Source organism: Erpetoichthys calabaricus, chromosome 2 (genome assembly GCF_900747795.2).
Source record: "Erpetoichthys calabaricus chromosome 2, fErpCal1.3, whole genome shotgun sequence".
In the NCBI taxonomy this organism is placed as follows: domain Eukaryota; kingdom Metazoa; phylum Chordata; class Cladistia; order Polypteriformes; family Polypteridae; genus Erpetoichthys; species Erpetoichthys calabaricus.
In genome coordinates, this window is record NC_041395.2 from 209,761,461 (window position 1) to 209,778,960 (window position 17,500).

Genomic DNA, 17,500 nt, shown 5'->3' on the forward strand with positions numbered 1-17,500 from the left:
TCATAGAATGGTTTTAATAGTTTACTTTCAAATAATGCAAAGAGTATGCGACACGTGTTTCTCCTTAATTCTGGGCTCATCAGGCATACACACTCACTGCATCCCCTCTCGAGAATCGAATATCGTCAGCGCCAGAGTTGAAGCCCCTAACGTTGCGGTCAGCAAGTGGGCTAACATCCGCCATGTGCCGTCTTTCAGTTGCGAGAGGCAGATCATAGAATGGTTGAAACTGTTGCCCCTAACGTTGCGCTACGGCGTGTGGTTCGTTTATACCTCGTGTCTTCTCATTAAACTTTTATCTCGCGAATATGTTATTGCAATCCGCAGCGGGAGCGTTTCTATAAACTTAATTTAAACTTACGTTTTACACCGTGCTTTGTTTCCCTTATGAACATGCTTGTATGCTTCACTCGCTCCCTTCTCAATTGTTTAATGAATTTTTTGTTCTTCGCTGTTTGCGGCTCCTCCTTCATTTGTCCCTACTGCATTCACAGTCTTTTCACGTGATTACGTGGGAGGCGTGATGACGTGACACTCAACTCCTCCTCCCACGGCCATCGAGCTGCCGTCCATTACAGTATATTGTGAAAAAAGAGGTTCCAGTTATGACCATTACGCGTTGAATTTCGAAATGAAACCTGCCTAACTTTTGTAAGTAAGCTGTAAGGAATCAGCCTGCCAAATTTCAGCCTTCCACCTACACGGGAAGTTGCAGAATTAGTGATGAGTCAGTCAGTCAGTCAGTCAGTCAGTCAGTCAGTGAGTGAGTGAGTCAGTGAGGGCTTTGCCTTTTATTAGTATAGATATAGATCGATAGAGATATATATATGTATGTAGATAGATAGATACATAGATAGAGATATATATATATAGATAGATAGATAGATAGAGAGATATATATAGATATGTATATATGTGTATATATATATATATGTTGATATGTAAATATGTATATGTATATATGTGTCTGTATGTATATATATGTGTGTGTGTATGTATGTATGTGTGTGTGTATGTATGTATGTGTGTATATGTATGTGTATATATATGTTGATATATGTATATATATGTGGATGTGTATATGTATATATATATATGTTTATATGTATGTATGTGTATATGTAGATATGTATATATAAGTATATATGTTTATGTGTATATATGTTTACATAACCTCTTTAACACACTACTTCTCCGCCCACGGCCATCGAGCTGCCGTCCATTACAGTATATTGTGAAAAAAGAGGTTCCAGTTATGACCATTACGCATTGAATTTCAAAATGAAACCTACCTAACTTTTGTAAGTAAGCTGTAAGGAATCAGCCTGCCAAATTTCAGCCTTCCACCTACACGGGAAGTTGCAGACTTAGTGATGAGTCAGTCAGTCAGTCAATCAGTCAGTCAGTCAGTGAGTCAGTGAGGGCTTTGCCTTTTATTAGTATAGATATATATATACATACTAGTCATTAAGGCCATTACAATAAAGGGGCGCTAGAACAGTAGTTCATAAACATTAGTAGGAACAGTCTATATTAAATGGCAAGGGACCTTTTACCTCATTAAATTTTTTCCGTAAAATGCCTGTAATTTTCTCTGACAGTAATACTGGCTTTGCTGTCCGTAATATGCGTTTAATTTTCTGTGACAACAGTGGGCAATCGGCAGATTCTCCCCAGCAACTGATGTAATGTGCGCGAAAATAAATCTACTTTTACTTCACACTTCACCGGGCGAAGCTTCTTAATCGCAAATCTGACATCCTCAGAGTGAACACTTGCACAACAATGGGGAAGCTGGTCTCCGCGTCTCAGTACCCGATTGGATTTTTCGTGTTTTCTGTTTTAGGTCTTACCTCATTTACCGAAATCCGATTGGATCTGCCGTGCGATATTTTATACGTCCCACCCTCTCTGTCTTGTGTGATGCGTCAGGTGGCCTTTGAAGCATCTGTTTTGAAGCATCGCTCCGTGACCCACGCATGCGCACTTCACCAGAAGACACGGACACATGGACGCACACAGGGATTTTATTAAAGAGGATGTGTGTGTATGTATGTATGTATGTATGTATGTGTGTATACTGTATACTGTGTATGTATATATATATATATATATGTGTATATATATATATATATATATATATATATATATATATATATATATATATATATATATATGTGTGTGTGTATCCATTATTGTCAGACTGTCCCTGTATTGCAGGCCTGGTAAAGTTGTGTAACCATGCTGTTTTGTGAAAGGTATTGCATTTTCAAAGTTACTGTACTACAGTATTATTGTTAGGGCTGGGCAAGTTAACGCGTTATTATCGCGTTAACGCATTCATTAATTAACGCCGACAATTATTTTATTGCATGTTAATGCAGTTCTTGTTGTTATTATTTTGAAAACATCAGTCTCACTAGTAGTCGATAGAGATCAGTGATTTTCGATGCACTTTTGCTAGATTGAAAGTTAGCTTTATTGATTTGACCTTGATTCCCTGCGCTTGCACGAGTAGCGAAGAGCAAAATGCTTCTAAAGTGGCATGTGGAGAGAATACCAAACTGAATACTCAAAGCAAAATGTTTTTCATATTATCGCTGAATTGGACTCTGATTTGTCAGACTCCAATTTTGATGCAAGTGATCTGGAGATGTAGATCGAAAACGAAAGTGAGGTACTGGCATCAGCTGATCATGGTGCTGAACACATTCGTGTAGCTGATGCACCTATGGCAAAGTTCTTCTGGAAGGACAGACACTTATGATGACAGGAGGTACAAACCATATTGCATGTCACTGCAAATACCACCCCTGCGTACCTGTCTCACAAAGACAGGCAGGCAGCCAGCCCACCATGCATTCCTACTAGCCGTCAAGCTGCTGCTGCTGCAAATAGGCGCTGACAGCCGGCAAAACAGCAATAGACATTTTATGTTGATTTATGTGTGAAACCATTGGTTTGTGTGCTTTTCAGATAACTGAGTTTTTTGGAAAAAATATTAGCCCACAAAATGTTGCTACTGAACATAGACTGTTTATGCTGCTCCCTGATAAAAGAAAATGTTTCTGCTGGTATCTGTTCAGATTATAAACAAAACAGATTTAGAAATGTTAACTTTCTGTTGCTTGGAAGGTGCCTGTTATAATGTTACGATCGTGGCTCTGGACTCTGAGGGTAACTTGTTTTTCTATAACAAACTAGATAAAATGTTAATGCCTTGGCAGTGGCAAATAGCTTTGGTTTTATATTTGATTTGGTTACATTAATGTTTAAGTTGAGATTTACAAGAAATATTTTAACTGCTACTATGTAAAGGGAATACTGCTATTAAAAAGCACCTTATTTGTTTAAAGTGTTTGCAAACCAAATACACTACTTTTGAGTTTGCACATGACAATGTGATTGTTGTGATTGTCTGTGATTAATCACGATTAAAAATTTTTATCGCTGCCCAGCACTATTGTTTATCATTAAATTCTCAGATCTGCTTAATCCAGTTCATGGTTTTAGGGCCAGAACTTATATTAGCAGCACTAGGTACAATGTAGGAAACCGGCTGGGACAGAGTGGTTCGTCACAGGACGTACTTGTTCACACATTTACAGTAAAATAGGAATTCCAAGTTAACCTGCATGTATTTGGGAATGTAGGAGGAAAACATACTCAGACATAGGAATTACATAAGCAATAATGCAAACAATTAAAATGAAAAAATCAATAATTGTATAGATCACTTGAATTAAAGGATAACATTATTTGATGGTGCTTTTGTTAGCTTTTTCCCCTTTGTACAAAGTTAAAGGAATAATTGAGTGGCTGCATTGGTAAGTTATTTAATTTTAGTGTCTTTAGTTACAATGGTAAAGCAATGTAGTCAGAGTAGTTACCGATATAAGATCCTTTTTTTTTTTTTTGTTTTGTTCAAGTGTTTGTAATTATCATTCATCAGACAGGTAATGACAATACTTTTTGCATTAAATCACTAAGTTCTATACTTTAGTCCTGACTGACAACTATTCAGTTTGAAACGCAAACAGTTACACTGTGAATATTGTGGATAAAGGGTTATAAAGAGATCAAAATCATATGTCCACATACATATGAATTTAAACTTGAATAAAATAATGAAACTATGTTTAAAATGGTAAGCCTGTGCATCTCAAACATCCTTACCATTACGTGTTTACTGTTGAAGCAGTGGTGCTTCCACATATTTTATATGTTTATTTGTTGTGATTTGCACATATTTTCAGAATGCAGTATTGTGTAGTTTTAAAATATTCCAGTCAGTGCTGATCTGACAATTCTATACAAGGTTGTGATCTTTTGTGTATGCTTTTTTTAGTTTATTCTTTTGTGTAATTTTGTGACATTTCCTTTAATGTAAATGAAGATCATTAGAGTGTAGTATTGCACATATATTGATACCTAAGGCCTTGAGCAGCATTTCAGTATGTCTCAGTGCATTAGTAATTTTAGTTAATTAAGAAGGTGGCTGAGGATATCTGAACATTGTTAAATACAAAAGAGATTCAGTGAAGGCTTGAAGGTAATATGGTCTTAATAGGTTTTCTCTTTCCTTAATCGCTTTATAATGGAGTTTCCCATTTGCTGGCTGTTAGCACACGAGAGCATTTATCCAAGAAAAGTATAACAGCTAGCTAGGAGTGGAAGCTCAAGGTGAGAGTTTTTTTTCCCCCAGTGTGATAGTTTTATTACATTTTATAATATATATTAACCCATTGTTTACATAAAACACAACACTACAAAACATACCATTCACAGATTATATTTTACTTTTGTTGTCTTCTTTTATTGCTAAATTTACAAGTAGACTAAATAAAACATGGAATTAAACTAAACAGCTCTTGATCAGAATCATTGTACAAAGGCCAGGATAACATTTTCTGGCACTGTTCTAATCAGAGGTTGCCTTGATGGTCAACTTTCCAGAAACTAAGGAAACAGTACAGTTTAGGGCTACAGTATGGTATCTGCCCAATGACATTTTATTAAAAGTAGGGCTGGGCAAGTTAATGCGTTATTATAGCGTTAACATATTAATTAACACCGACAACTATTTTATCACGCGTTAACGTAGTTTTTGTTGTTATTATTATTATTATTATTATTTTGAAAGCCTCAGTCTCACTATCGATCAATAGAGATCAGTGATGTTGTTACAGCGCATTTCGAAACGCTTTTGCTAGAAGGAAAGTTAGCTTTGTAATTTGAACTTGATTCCATGCTCGTGCATGAGTAGCGAGGAGCAAACTTCTTTTTTGGTAACTGAGGGTAACTTGTTTTTCTATAACAAACTAGATAAAATGTTAATGCCCTGGCAGTTGGTTTTATATTTGATTTGATTACATTAATAAGTACAGATTTACAAGAAATATTTTTACTGCTACTATGTAAAGGGAATACTGCCTTTAAAAAGCACCTTGTTTAAAGTGTTTGCAAACCAAATACTCGCAATACAATAATTTTGAGTTGAATTTTGCCCATAATGTTATTGTCTGCGATTAATCTCGATTAATCAGACAATTGTGCGATTAATCACGATTAAAATGTTAAATGTGTTCCAGCACTAGTTAAAAGACATTGTTTAGTAATTCAGCAGTGCACAATTGTAAACTTAACATTGATCCACTTCCACTTTTAGCGATTGTTATTTTTTCAGCATACCCTTCTTCCAGAGTCATTAGGCTCTGTTGATATTATTTCCAAGGCCAAAACATTTATTATCACGGTATAAACATAAGAGAAATGTAAAGATGGCATGGTGGCCAAGTTAATACTGCTGCTGACTCACAGATTCAGCACCCTCTGTATTAACCCCATGGCCTTTAGTTGTCAATATAGAGTTGGCACATTCTCTCCTTGTCTGCATGAGTTAACCTCCCAAACCCATGAAGAATGCAATTTAAGCTAAGTGGTAACTCTACATTTGCCCTCAGTGAGTGTACGTGTTTGTATAAGTGTGTCTTGTGATGGACTAACACAATATACAGAATTAGTGCATCATTCTGCCATGACAGGCTCAAGTCCACTGGATTAAAATATTTCAATAATGTACTCACTAGTATCCTAACATGTTGTATAACCTTTGCATATTTATTCAGTACTTCCTACCTGCCCAGATTATATTTTGCTGTACATTGCCAACATCTTTTGAAGTAAATTGACCCATTGTGTCAATCCGTAAGCTTCTTGTGGTCAAGAAACTTTAAGGCTATGATTGCTTGTGGTGCAAGACTTAAACAATCTGAATCATTTCCCACTATGCTTTATCAATAGAATGCAGAGGGGTGACACTCATTACTTGTATACTCTAGCAAGTGTAAGTCTCTGTAGTTAAGTTGGAATAAATACAGTGCCACTGGATACAACCTAAAGTTAAGTTAAATGGACATCCCGACTGTTTTTATGACTTAAAAAAAAAGTAAGAAAATTATAATAATCTGTTACAAGTTTACGTTTCTGCCAACTTTCAAACTGCTGTTTTCTATTTTAAAAGCAGTATGTTTGAAATGAGGTTGATGAACAAAAAAAAAAAAAAAGAGAGACAAATTACTATACAAGCAATTTAAGTGGAGCACTGTAATTCAAGGATTGTGTTCTTTGGCTTCTATCAGTTTTGGTTCAAGAGAAAGTTCAAAGTACTGTAATTGTTTTTCTATTTAATTGTGTTTAATCAGGTAGCACGATGCCTTCATGTCAGCAGGTGTGACCTTCAACTGGGAACTGCTCTACAGCCAGAAGGGCGAGAGATACCTAAAGCTATTTTCCGGACATCAGAGTTAGATCCAGTAAGTTGTAGAAATTTTTCACCTGTTCACTTCCTTTCTGTGTAATGGCTAATTAACTTCAATGTGAATCTTTGTGGTTTTCTTTTGAAAGGTTAAAAATGCAATAAAATCAATTGTTATACAGTAAATATTTTTGGCATTTTTTTCCAAAATACCTCCAATTATCGTCTTCACTGGTTTATTAGGTAATATTTGTGTTTATCCAGGTTAGACAGTTACAGCCCTCCCCACCCCCCAATTCTTATTGTATTAATCAACGCCATCTCCAACCAAGTTGTCTTCTGCCTTTCACTCCATATGTCCAAACCAACTCAGCAATGTTGTCTTTGGCACAACACCTATCAAATCCATACCTAGTTCTTTCTCTCACCTCTGCATTTAACTTCCTCTTACTCTGTGACACTCTACTTACAGAACAGATTCATTGACAGCATCAGGAATTTGTTCCACACACCTCTCACTCTTCATGTTCCTGCTCTTCAGTCTGTGCTGAATATGTCACCAAAGTAGCAAATTTTGCCTATTTTTTCCAAAACATCCCAATTACTGATAATCTGAGTTTACACTTACTAATTCAGCATTCTGTACTTATCTCACAAACTTTCTACAAACAAAGGTCACAGCCATTTCCTTCAGACTGCCCATCTTGTCACTACAGATGTTTTCCACCCACTTCTGGAGAACTGTGCAATGAATTAAGTTTTTCCCAACATGACTATTGCACCAACCTCTTCTATGACCGTTACCCCTCAGCCTCTATATTTTACCTTGGTCTTTTCCTATATTTACTTTGAAGACCTTTTTTTCCAAACTAGCTTTACATTTCAGCATCTTCTTCAATTCTGCTTCAGTTTTTGTCATTGGTATGAGCTCATTAGTGTACTAGAGCTCCCAGAGCAATGCTTCACACACTTCTGTGGTTATCCCCTCTGTTACTATCATGAAAAGCAACAGAGTTGGAATGGATCTCTTGTGCAGCTCCATCTTTAAAATCTTCCACTTTCCCTTCCGCTCTCCTGACCACTGCTCCTGTATTTTCTTCACCACAGACACTTCATTCACACCTGATCATCCCACTCCGCACCGTTTAAAATGTCTTCTCCATGTCATCATGTGCATAGCACTGCTTTTAACACTTCACCTAGTGGTTTACCTGCATTTGCCTGACAACAGAGATTCCTTCTGCTGTTCCCTTTCCAGGTATGAAATCAAATTGCCTTTCAATAACTTTTACCTGATCCCTGGAAAGAGCATAGTCTTCCAGTCTTCCTCCCTTCATAATCAACCATTCAATTACAGGCTGTTCCACTGCATTGAGCATTTCCAACACCACTCCAGTTGATCTCCATTGCTTTACTTAGATGAGTAGAACTTTAATTGATCCCAGGACGGATCATTGCTGCTGGTATGAAGGAGCCCCATTAATGTTTCTTGACACACTTATTCTGAATAATACTTTGGCAAAAATATTCTTTGTTAGTGTGTCAAAGAGAGCATGTGCAGCATTATGCATAAGGGCACCCAGTATCTTTTATTATTATTATTATTATTATTATTATTATTATTATTATAAATTCTCCTTAGCTACTACTTCAGGGGGTCCAGAGCGTGTCCCATAACTGAGTCTACCTTATTAATTATTTTAGCGTCCTCTTTTTCAGTGCTTTTTGTGACTTCCTCTTTCCAAAACTTACAACTTGATCCTTATATGTTGTCACAATAAACAACAACGTCCCATTTGGTATCTTCATTGAGCAAATTATCCATGCACTTCTTCCAGATATGCTTAAAGCCATTACTATTGCTCGCCATACCTTCCACCATACTCTTTGCTTGCATCTAGTGGGACCCTGAGTCCAACCACAGTAGTCTTCTGTTTTTTTCAGTCAGACATCATTCATCTCTTGCCATTGTGAAATGAATAGCCTTGACACACAAAAAAAGATTTGGGGCAGCCACCTGTATACTTGAATCCAGGCTGCAAAAAGGCAAATATTAAGTGCAGATGTGTATAGAGTTGAGTCCAGAACATAACTGAGTAAAAGCAGGATGTGGTCTAATTTTTATGGCTGTTTGGCAGAAGTGATGTCATTGAGGCCAGAACCGGAAGTGACGTCTTTCGGGTTGGAATCGGACAGAATTTCTTGTGTTTGGCCTGTAGGGATAGTAGAGAAAGGTTTAGCACACCCCGCCACCCCCTGGCCTCGCACAAAATTATCTTCTATTGGTCGTTTTAGCTGCCTCCCATACGCACATACGTGACACCATTAATATCTGATGTTTCTGAAACCTCATCTTTTCTTTGTCTGTATTTCAGCAAATTTACTTCTCACATTTTTCTCCTTCAACTTTTCAGCCTCAGTATGTTCTGTCTCTTACTTTTCTCCTTGCCTCTGGCTTAGTTTTCCTTTAAGGGTCTTTCCATTTTACTTCAACAAATGGAAAATTTGTTGAATTAAAATGGAGAAATCTTATACCCATGTGATGTCATGATATGCAACTGTCAACCAGGATCACATTCACATTTTATGTATAATGTGTTAATGTTCTGATCAGCAACCAGGTCTTCTTTAAAAATGGTGTTGTACATAGCCTGTTTTATAGCACCCCAGATGTCATCTCCAATCTATTCCTGTGTTTTTCTTCATCACTTCTACCAACCTGTAGGGCTTATGCTGAGACTATATTCATCTGTCTCTTTCCAGCAATTATCTTAACACACTCATTCACACTCTTCACCCTCAACTTTTCAGGCACAACCTCAGAACTACCATTAATTGTCTTCTGCAAGAAAAACTTGTAACTTCATTTATTCCTACTAAGTAGGCTTGTTTACCTTTTCATCTTATCTCTAGTACAAAACACTCCTCTACTGTTTTTCTGTTTAGCACTTCCACCATTTTGCCTTTTTTTTTCCCATCATACTTTCCAAGTCACCATCCTTATGCTGTCTCCTTCATACTTTTTACTGATCACCTGTCCCTTAATTCACTTGCCACCAAACTGGCATACAGTAATCCCTCCTCCATCGCGGGGGTTGCGTTCCAGAGCCACCCGCGAAATAAGAAAATCCGCGAAGTAGAAACCATATGTTTATATGGTTATTTTTTTATTGTCATGCTTGGGTCACAGATTTGTGCAGAAACACAGGAGGTTGTAGAGAGACAGGAACGTTATTCAAACACTGCAAACAAACATTTGTCTCTTTTTCAAAAGTTTAAACTGTGCTCCATGACAAGACAGAGATGACAGTTCCGTCTCACAATTTAAAGAATGCAAACATATTTTCCTCTTCAAAGGAGTCAGGAGCAGAGACTGTCATAAAGGCAGAGGAAAATCAATAGGGCTGTTTGGCTTTTAAGTATGCGAAGCACCGCGGCACAAAGCTGTTGAAGGCGGCAGCTCACACCCCCTCCATCAAGAGCACAGAAAGAGAGAGAGACAGAGAATAACAAGCAAGCAAAAATCAATACGTGCCCTTCGAGCTTTTAAGTATGCGAAGCACCGTGCAGCATGTCGTTTCAGGAAGCAGCTGCACAAAAGATAGCAACGTGAAGATAATCTTTCAGCATTTTTAGACGAGCATCCATATCGTCTAGGTGTGCGAACAGCCCCCCTGCTCAATCCCCCTACGTCAGGATCAGAGAAAGTCAGCGCAAGAGAAAGAGAAAAGTAAGCTGGGTAGCTTCTCAGCCATCTGCCAATAGCGTCCCTTGTATGAAATCAACTGGGAAAACCAACTGAGGAAGCATGTACCAGAAATTAAAAGACCCATTGTCCGCAGAAACCCGCGAAGCAGCGAAAAATCCGCAATATATATTTAAATATGCTTACATATAAAATCCACGATGGAGTGAAGCCGCGAAAGGCGAAGCGCGATATAGCGAGGGATTACTGTACTTCCAATACCTGAGGTCTAGGAGAATTATAAATTGTGGTTTCCTTGCCTGTGGTTCAACTATATCCCTGCTTTTTCTGTTTGAAGTAGGAAGGTTGGATGGTATCCTGCCTGTGACCTATAACTAATTAACTCAAAGTCACCCCAGGTATTATTTATTTACAGTTTCCATACCTGTGACCAATTTTTGGTTTCTTTATTTATTTTTAACTCCTCCAGGAAAATCATGGCGAACAGCAAATTGGACAGTTTTACACAATACCAGATAATGAAGTGAAGAGTGTTTTTCCACATGGTCTTCCTTATCGTTTTCAACAGCAGGTATTAATTGTGATTATTTTTGCTATTTAAATGTTATTTGCCCTGTTATGTCCTAAATCTCATTGGGGTGCAGTCTTCTTTTCCAAGCAAGTCATTTTCATTGATTTACAAAATTTCTTAAAACACTTTAAATTTAAATGTAAACTTAGTGTTTTTGATTTGTTATTTAAGTAATATCATCAATTATTCTCAAGATACAATGTCTTTTGTTTAACTTGACAAAAATCTTTGCACTTTTATTCTCAGATTAAAACTTTTAATGAAACCAGTGTGATGGTACGGCACCCAGCAGTAGAGGTAATTGGGTACATGAAAAAAGCCAACTACTCTCATCCATGTGTGCGTTACATTCTTTGTATCCTTTGTTATAGTAGTGAGAAGACCAATGTAGGATAATGTAATATCAGACTCTTTCAGAACTTTTGTAAATTACTCCTTTATTTTGATGTAGAATTAATTTATGCCTTTAAACTATAAGATATTAACTTGCTTTTAATGTAAACCTATGTAAATATTACCTTTACTTATTTTACTTTTTTATGTGTATGTGTTAGTAGGAGCACTGGTTAGCAGTGCTTCATCAACCTGTATTTAAACTTTGATCCATTCATTGTCTGCATGGAGTATGCCCCTTTCCTCTGTTTGCTTATATTTTCTCCCATGTCTTAAGGATGTTTGTATCAGTTTAATTGGCAGTGTTAAATTGCTTCAATATGAGTAAGTGTAAGAGAGTGTGGTCTGTCACAAATTTATGTGCAGTCCAATTTTTGCTCCTGCCTTGTTAGTAATGTTGCTGAGTTAGGCATTCAGTTGAACTGCTCACAAGTGTGTAAAAGAATTACTAAGTGTGAAAAGTGGATGAATGAATTGTATGCATTGTAATTTTGCTGTATGTTTTAGAAGAAATATTCAATGTTTCTTTTCTGGTTTTCATTTTATTACAGTTCCCTTCATAATGTTTGGGGCATGACACATTTCCCTTCATTTACCCCTCTGCTCCACAGTTTAAAATTAAAAATCAAACAATTCAGACATGATCAAAGTGCACATGGCAACTTTATTTTAAGGGTATTTGCATTCATTTCAGTCACACCATGTGGAAATTACACTTTTTTATACATGACCCAAACCATTTCAGGGCACCATAATGTATGGAACATGCGTATGGTAGATATACTAAAGCAGTCATATTTAGTACTTTGTTGCATACCCCTTGCATTTAATGACTGCTTGAAGTCTGCAATTCATAGGCATCAGCAGGTGCTCAGTATCTTCTCTGCCGATGCTGTGCTAAGCCTCTAATGCAGCTATCTTCAGCTCCTGCTTGTATTGAGGCCTTGTCCCCTTTTCTCTTCAGCATATGTAAGTCATGCTCAATTGAATTTAAATCTGATGACTGACATGGCAATTCAAGAACTTTTCCATCTTTTAGCTTTGAAAAAATCCTTTATTATCTTATCAGTATGTTTGGGATCATTATCTTGTGGGATGAAGCACCAATGAGTTTGGAGGCATTTACTGGAACTTAAGCAGATAAGATGTTTCTGTACTTCTCAGAATTCATTGCGCAACTGCCATTAACAGTAGCATCACCAGTGAAGATAAGCGTGCCAGTACCAGTGGCAGCCATACACGCCCCAGCCATAACACACTCACCTCCATGTTTAACAGAGGCGGTGTGTTCTTCACATCTTGGTCACTTCCTTTTTGTCTCCACATTTTAATGTTACCATCACTGTAATACTGATTCATCTTTGTCTTGTCTGTCCACATGACCTTTTTTCCAGAATTCTGCAGGTTTTTTTAAGTACTTTATTACAATCTCTAATCTGGTCATCCCATTTGTGTGGCTAACTAGTGGTTTGCATCAGTATTTCTCTTTATGAAGTCTTCTGTGGATAGTAGTCTCCAACACGTACACAACTGCATACAGAAGACTGTTTCTCTTCTGTTGGACAGGTGTTTGGAACCTTTTCTTTACCATTGTATGGTTTCATCTATTATCAGTGTAGGTCATCTGTAGGTAGAAGCAAGCACACCTGAATAATCACAAATACCTGTGGTTAGTGCTGGGCGGTATACCGGTTCATACCAAAAACCGTTTTTTGTTTTTTTTTATGATAAGGATTTTTCTTATACCGCAACACCGGTTTAAATTGCCTAAACAACATTCGGAACGTGGCGCAGTGGGAAACTGTTCAAGTGGGGACCTTTTTCACTGCTACACTGCTAAACATAGATTTGTTGCACAGGGGCTCTTTTTCACTGCAACTCCATTAAATAGGTAGTGGTAGTGTAGGTATTGCGCGGTGAAAATGGACAGAGAACATTCCAAAACTGAAGCTGATGATAAAGTTGAACATAATGACACAAAAGAACTTTTGCCGAAAAAAAAGGAATCACGTCCGTTTCCTGGAGATACTTTGGTTTTAAAAGGTCGGATGTGGACCATTATGTTCAAATGTGTAAATACTGTTTCTATACTACTGGATAATACTGCAAGCCAAGTTGTACTTGTTTTATTTGTATTCAATACAGTGTAATTTACCTGGGTACTGTATAATAGTGTGATGACATGTTGACTTTATTCTCGACATTTCCACTTTAATCTCGATGCTTATGACGAGAATAAAGTCGACATGTTGACTTTATTCTCGAAATTTGTCATTAAAGTAGAACATCGTAAACTAAACTTCATCATAAAATGAATATTTAATTTACTAGATTTTCTCAAACCCCATCATAAGTTATATAGCACATTAAATGCTTTGTGTTAAGTGTTCCCCGAGCTTCTTAAACTGACTGCCTCTTGCACTAAGAGGAGGCGCCGGCAGCGATCGCCACACAGAATTCATTCACTTCATGATATTCCTGCTCTCTGAACATTTAGAATGCTAAGATAAATACTTGATATAATTTTCATGGTGAAATGCATTAAAGCATGCATTAATCATGGGGGCACGGCGGCATGGAGGTTGCACTGATGCCTCACAGCAAGGGTGTCTCGGATGTACCCTGCCTTGCATTTGCATGTTTTTCTGGTGGGTTTACTCGGCGTGCTTCAGTTTCCTTTCAAAGTCATGTAGGATGTGGGATTTTGTTATGCTATATTGACCCTGCTAGTGTATGTTTTGCTCGTATTCACCCTGCGATGTACTGGCGACTCGTTCAGGGATGGGCGCAACCCTGAATGGATGGCATAATTAAACATGTATAACGAAGATATTTTTAAAGTACTGAACACTCTGTTTATAACTAGTTTTAATTTCACAAAGACGTTTATCGTGTGGTGATTGGTTATGTGGAGAAAGAAAAAGGAAGGATAGGAACTGGGGTTTTGGTACGTCAGATAGAGACAGCACGCGTGCAATAAAGAAAGCCCGCTCAGAAGAACATGCATTGAATTCTGTGTTCGTGTCTCCGACCACCAGATCACAAACCCAACATTTACACAATATTTAAGTTAAACCTGTGCGATACCCATTCATACATCCAGGTTTTTGGAGCCTCGTCACACCTGCCATAAAGTTCTCTACACTGAACATACACCTGGGGACCCCTTACTGCAAGGGAGCAGCACTACCACCTCACTACCGTGCATGTTTAATACCTGCTTTAATGCATTTCATCATGAAAATGATATCAAGTATTTATCTTAGCAATCTAAATTTTCAGAAAGCAAGAATATAATGAGGGCGGCATGGTGGCGCAGTGGGTAGCGCTGCTGCCTCGCAGTTGGGAAATCTGGGGACCCGGGTTCGCTTCCCGGGTCCTCCCTGTGTGGAGTTTGCATGTTCTCCCCGTGTCTGCGTGAGTTTCCTCCGGGCGCTCCGGTTTCCTCCCACAGTCCAAAGACATGCAGGTTAGGTGGATTGGCGATTCTAAATTGGCCCTAGTGTGTGCTTGGTGTGTGGATGTGTTTGTGTGTGTCCTGCGGTGGGTTGGCACCCTGCCCAGGATTGTTTCCTGCCTTGTGCCCTGTGTTGGCTGGGATTGGCTCCAGCAGACCCCCGTGACCCTGTGTTCGGATTCAGCGGGTTGGAAAATGGATGGATGGATGGAAGAATATAATGAAATGAATGGATTCTGTGCGGTGATCGCTGTCTCATCTTAGTACGGAGGAAGTCAGTTTAAGAAGCGTAGTGATTAACAACTGGGTCGGGGAACACTTAACACAAAGCATTTAATGTGCTGCATTAACTTATAACGGGGTTTGACAAAATCTAGTAAATTAAACATTGATTTTAGGAAGAAGTTTAGTTTACGACATTTTACTTTAATTATGAAGTAAACTATGAGAATAAAGTGGAAATGTCGATTTTAATCTCGACATAAACGGCGAGAATAAAGTGGAAATGTCGACTTTATTCTCGATATATAGTTTGTTATTTTCTTCCCTGTGTCCATATTTTTTTTTCTTCACCATGGCCCTAATATGATTCCGTAGGGCTATACCACAAATACCATTATAAATGCAAGTTGCAGTCTGTATTAATGCAGTTTGCCTAAATGATGGTTTAGTTGGTAAAGATGTCATCACCAAGTTGCACTTGTTTTATTTTATTTTAATTTGGTGAATACTGTGTAATGCACCTGGGCTTGAAGCCTTGAAGTAATAGTGCAACTATCAGTAATAATACTATTATTTATTTTATTGTTATTATTTATTAGTTTAAATATTATGCAGTTTAATGATGGTGAAGTTGTTTAAAAAGTCACTTTAACGTGTCAGCGGACAGAGATTGTTAACATTAACAGAAAGTGTAGTTGGTTTACAAAAAATATTTACTATTTATTCCTTTTCTAAGACATGTTCAGTGCAATACAACTTTTGACAAGCACTTCTGGATATTTTGCTAAGTCTAAATGCCTCTTTGGATGGTTGAAAATATGTTGTCAAAATTATAGTTTAAGTTTTTCCAAATTTGTTCAATAAAAAGGTTCTATATTTTGACTGCATCTGTCATGCAACATGATTCCTTCTCTTCATTAGTGCCACCCCCTTGAAAACTATCACTTTATGGGGCCATGCAAACCTGTATTAATACTTGTGTGCACATTAAAATGTTTTTTTTGTACAATGTACAGTGCTCTTGACAGTAGAATAGGTTATTCTTAGCCAGTAATTGCAGTGGAAAATGTGGTTAACATCCACTCATGCATGGGGAAAAAAATACCGTTGAATACCATGAAACCGGGATAATTTTGAAAAATACCGTGATATAGAATTTTGGTCATACCACCCACCTCTACCTGTGGTGGTAATTGCCTCAAACATTATGGTGCCCTGAAATGGGGGGACCATGTATAAAAAGTGTTGTCATTTCTATGTGGTGTGACCAAAATATATTCAGATACCCTTAAAGTTTGCAGTGAACACTTAAATCACCTCAATTAAAACTGTGGAACAGAAGGGTAAATCAATGAGAAATGTGCTTTTGTTCCTAAGATTTTGAAGGGCACTGTACTTCAGTCTATTTTGCTCTTGTCTCCTTGACACTGCCTATGAGATGGTGAGAGGGGCACTGGAAAATCGCTATCGTTGTGTCATATATTGCATTACTGTGCTAGGAAGAACTGGATAATCGTGCACATCCCTGATGGTAAGAGTTTTATTATCACTGATTTGTGCAAAAGTGTACTTTTTTTAAAGAATTGTAAATCTGTGAAATTAATTATATTTTCATGCTTTAATTTTGAAATACTGTTTGTTTAGCACCTACATTCTGAATTGTAGTGATCAGTAGAAACAAAAAAGCAAAAAAAGAACATTACAAACAGTTGTCATTCATTCACCACGATTGTTGTTTAGCCCAGTATTCATAAGACCGTTTATTCACATTTGTTTATTTGATATCCGGTATCAAGTGTAACTTTTTAGTGATTTAATTTTTTAAGCATTGTGATATCAGTCAAGGCAACTTTTAATTTTTGGCCTGTTAAGTAAGTGAAACAATAAATAGTTCATTTGAATGATTATATGGTGTTTCTATGCATGCTCCACTCGGCTCATCCTTTTTTGTGCTTATTAGAGGTAAACATTTCCAGGAGCTCTACAACACTTAATAATAATAATCTATACTAATTAATAAAAGGCAAAGCACTCACTGACTGACTGACTGACTGACTGACTCATCACTAATTCTCCAACTTCCCGTGTAGGTGGAAGGCTGAAATTTGGCAGGCTCATTCCTTACAGCTTACTTACAAAAGTTAGTCAGGTTTCATTTCGAAATTCTACACGTAATGGTCATAACTGGAACCTGTTTTTTGTCCATATACTCTAATGGAGGAGGCGGAGTCACGTATCGTATCATCACGCCTCCTACGTAATCACGTGAACTAAAAACAAGGAAGAGATTTACAGCATGAGTCAAACGCGGGAACGAAGGTAAATGACGTTAATTTTTGAGTGTCTTTTAATACTGTGTAAGCATACATATTAACACATGTGCAATTAAACGTG

The 17,500-nt window shown here is 37.5% G+C and overlaps 1 protein-coding gene across 3 annotated transcripts in view; it reads left to right on the top strand.

The window, feature by feature from the left end:
* Positions 1-17,500, top strand: part of dap3 (death associated protein 3) — a 137,942-nt gene that overhangs the window by 11,782 nt on the left and 108,660 nt on the right. For all 3 annotated transcript variants that reach the window (XM_051923081.1, XM_051923083.1, XM_051923082.1), the window contains exons 3-6: positions 6,705-6,815; positions 10,933-11,034; positions 11,281-11,389; positions 16,545-16,637. In XM_051923081.1, the coding sequence (XP_051779041.1) occupies positions 6,705-6,815; positions 10,933-11,034; positions 11,281-11,389; positions 16,545-16,637 (415 nt within the window). The remainder of the gene's footprint in view (positions 1-6,704; positions 6,816-10,932; positions 11,035-11,280; positions 11,390-16,544; positions 16,638-17,500) is intronic.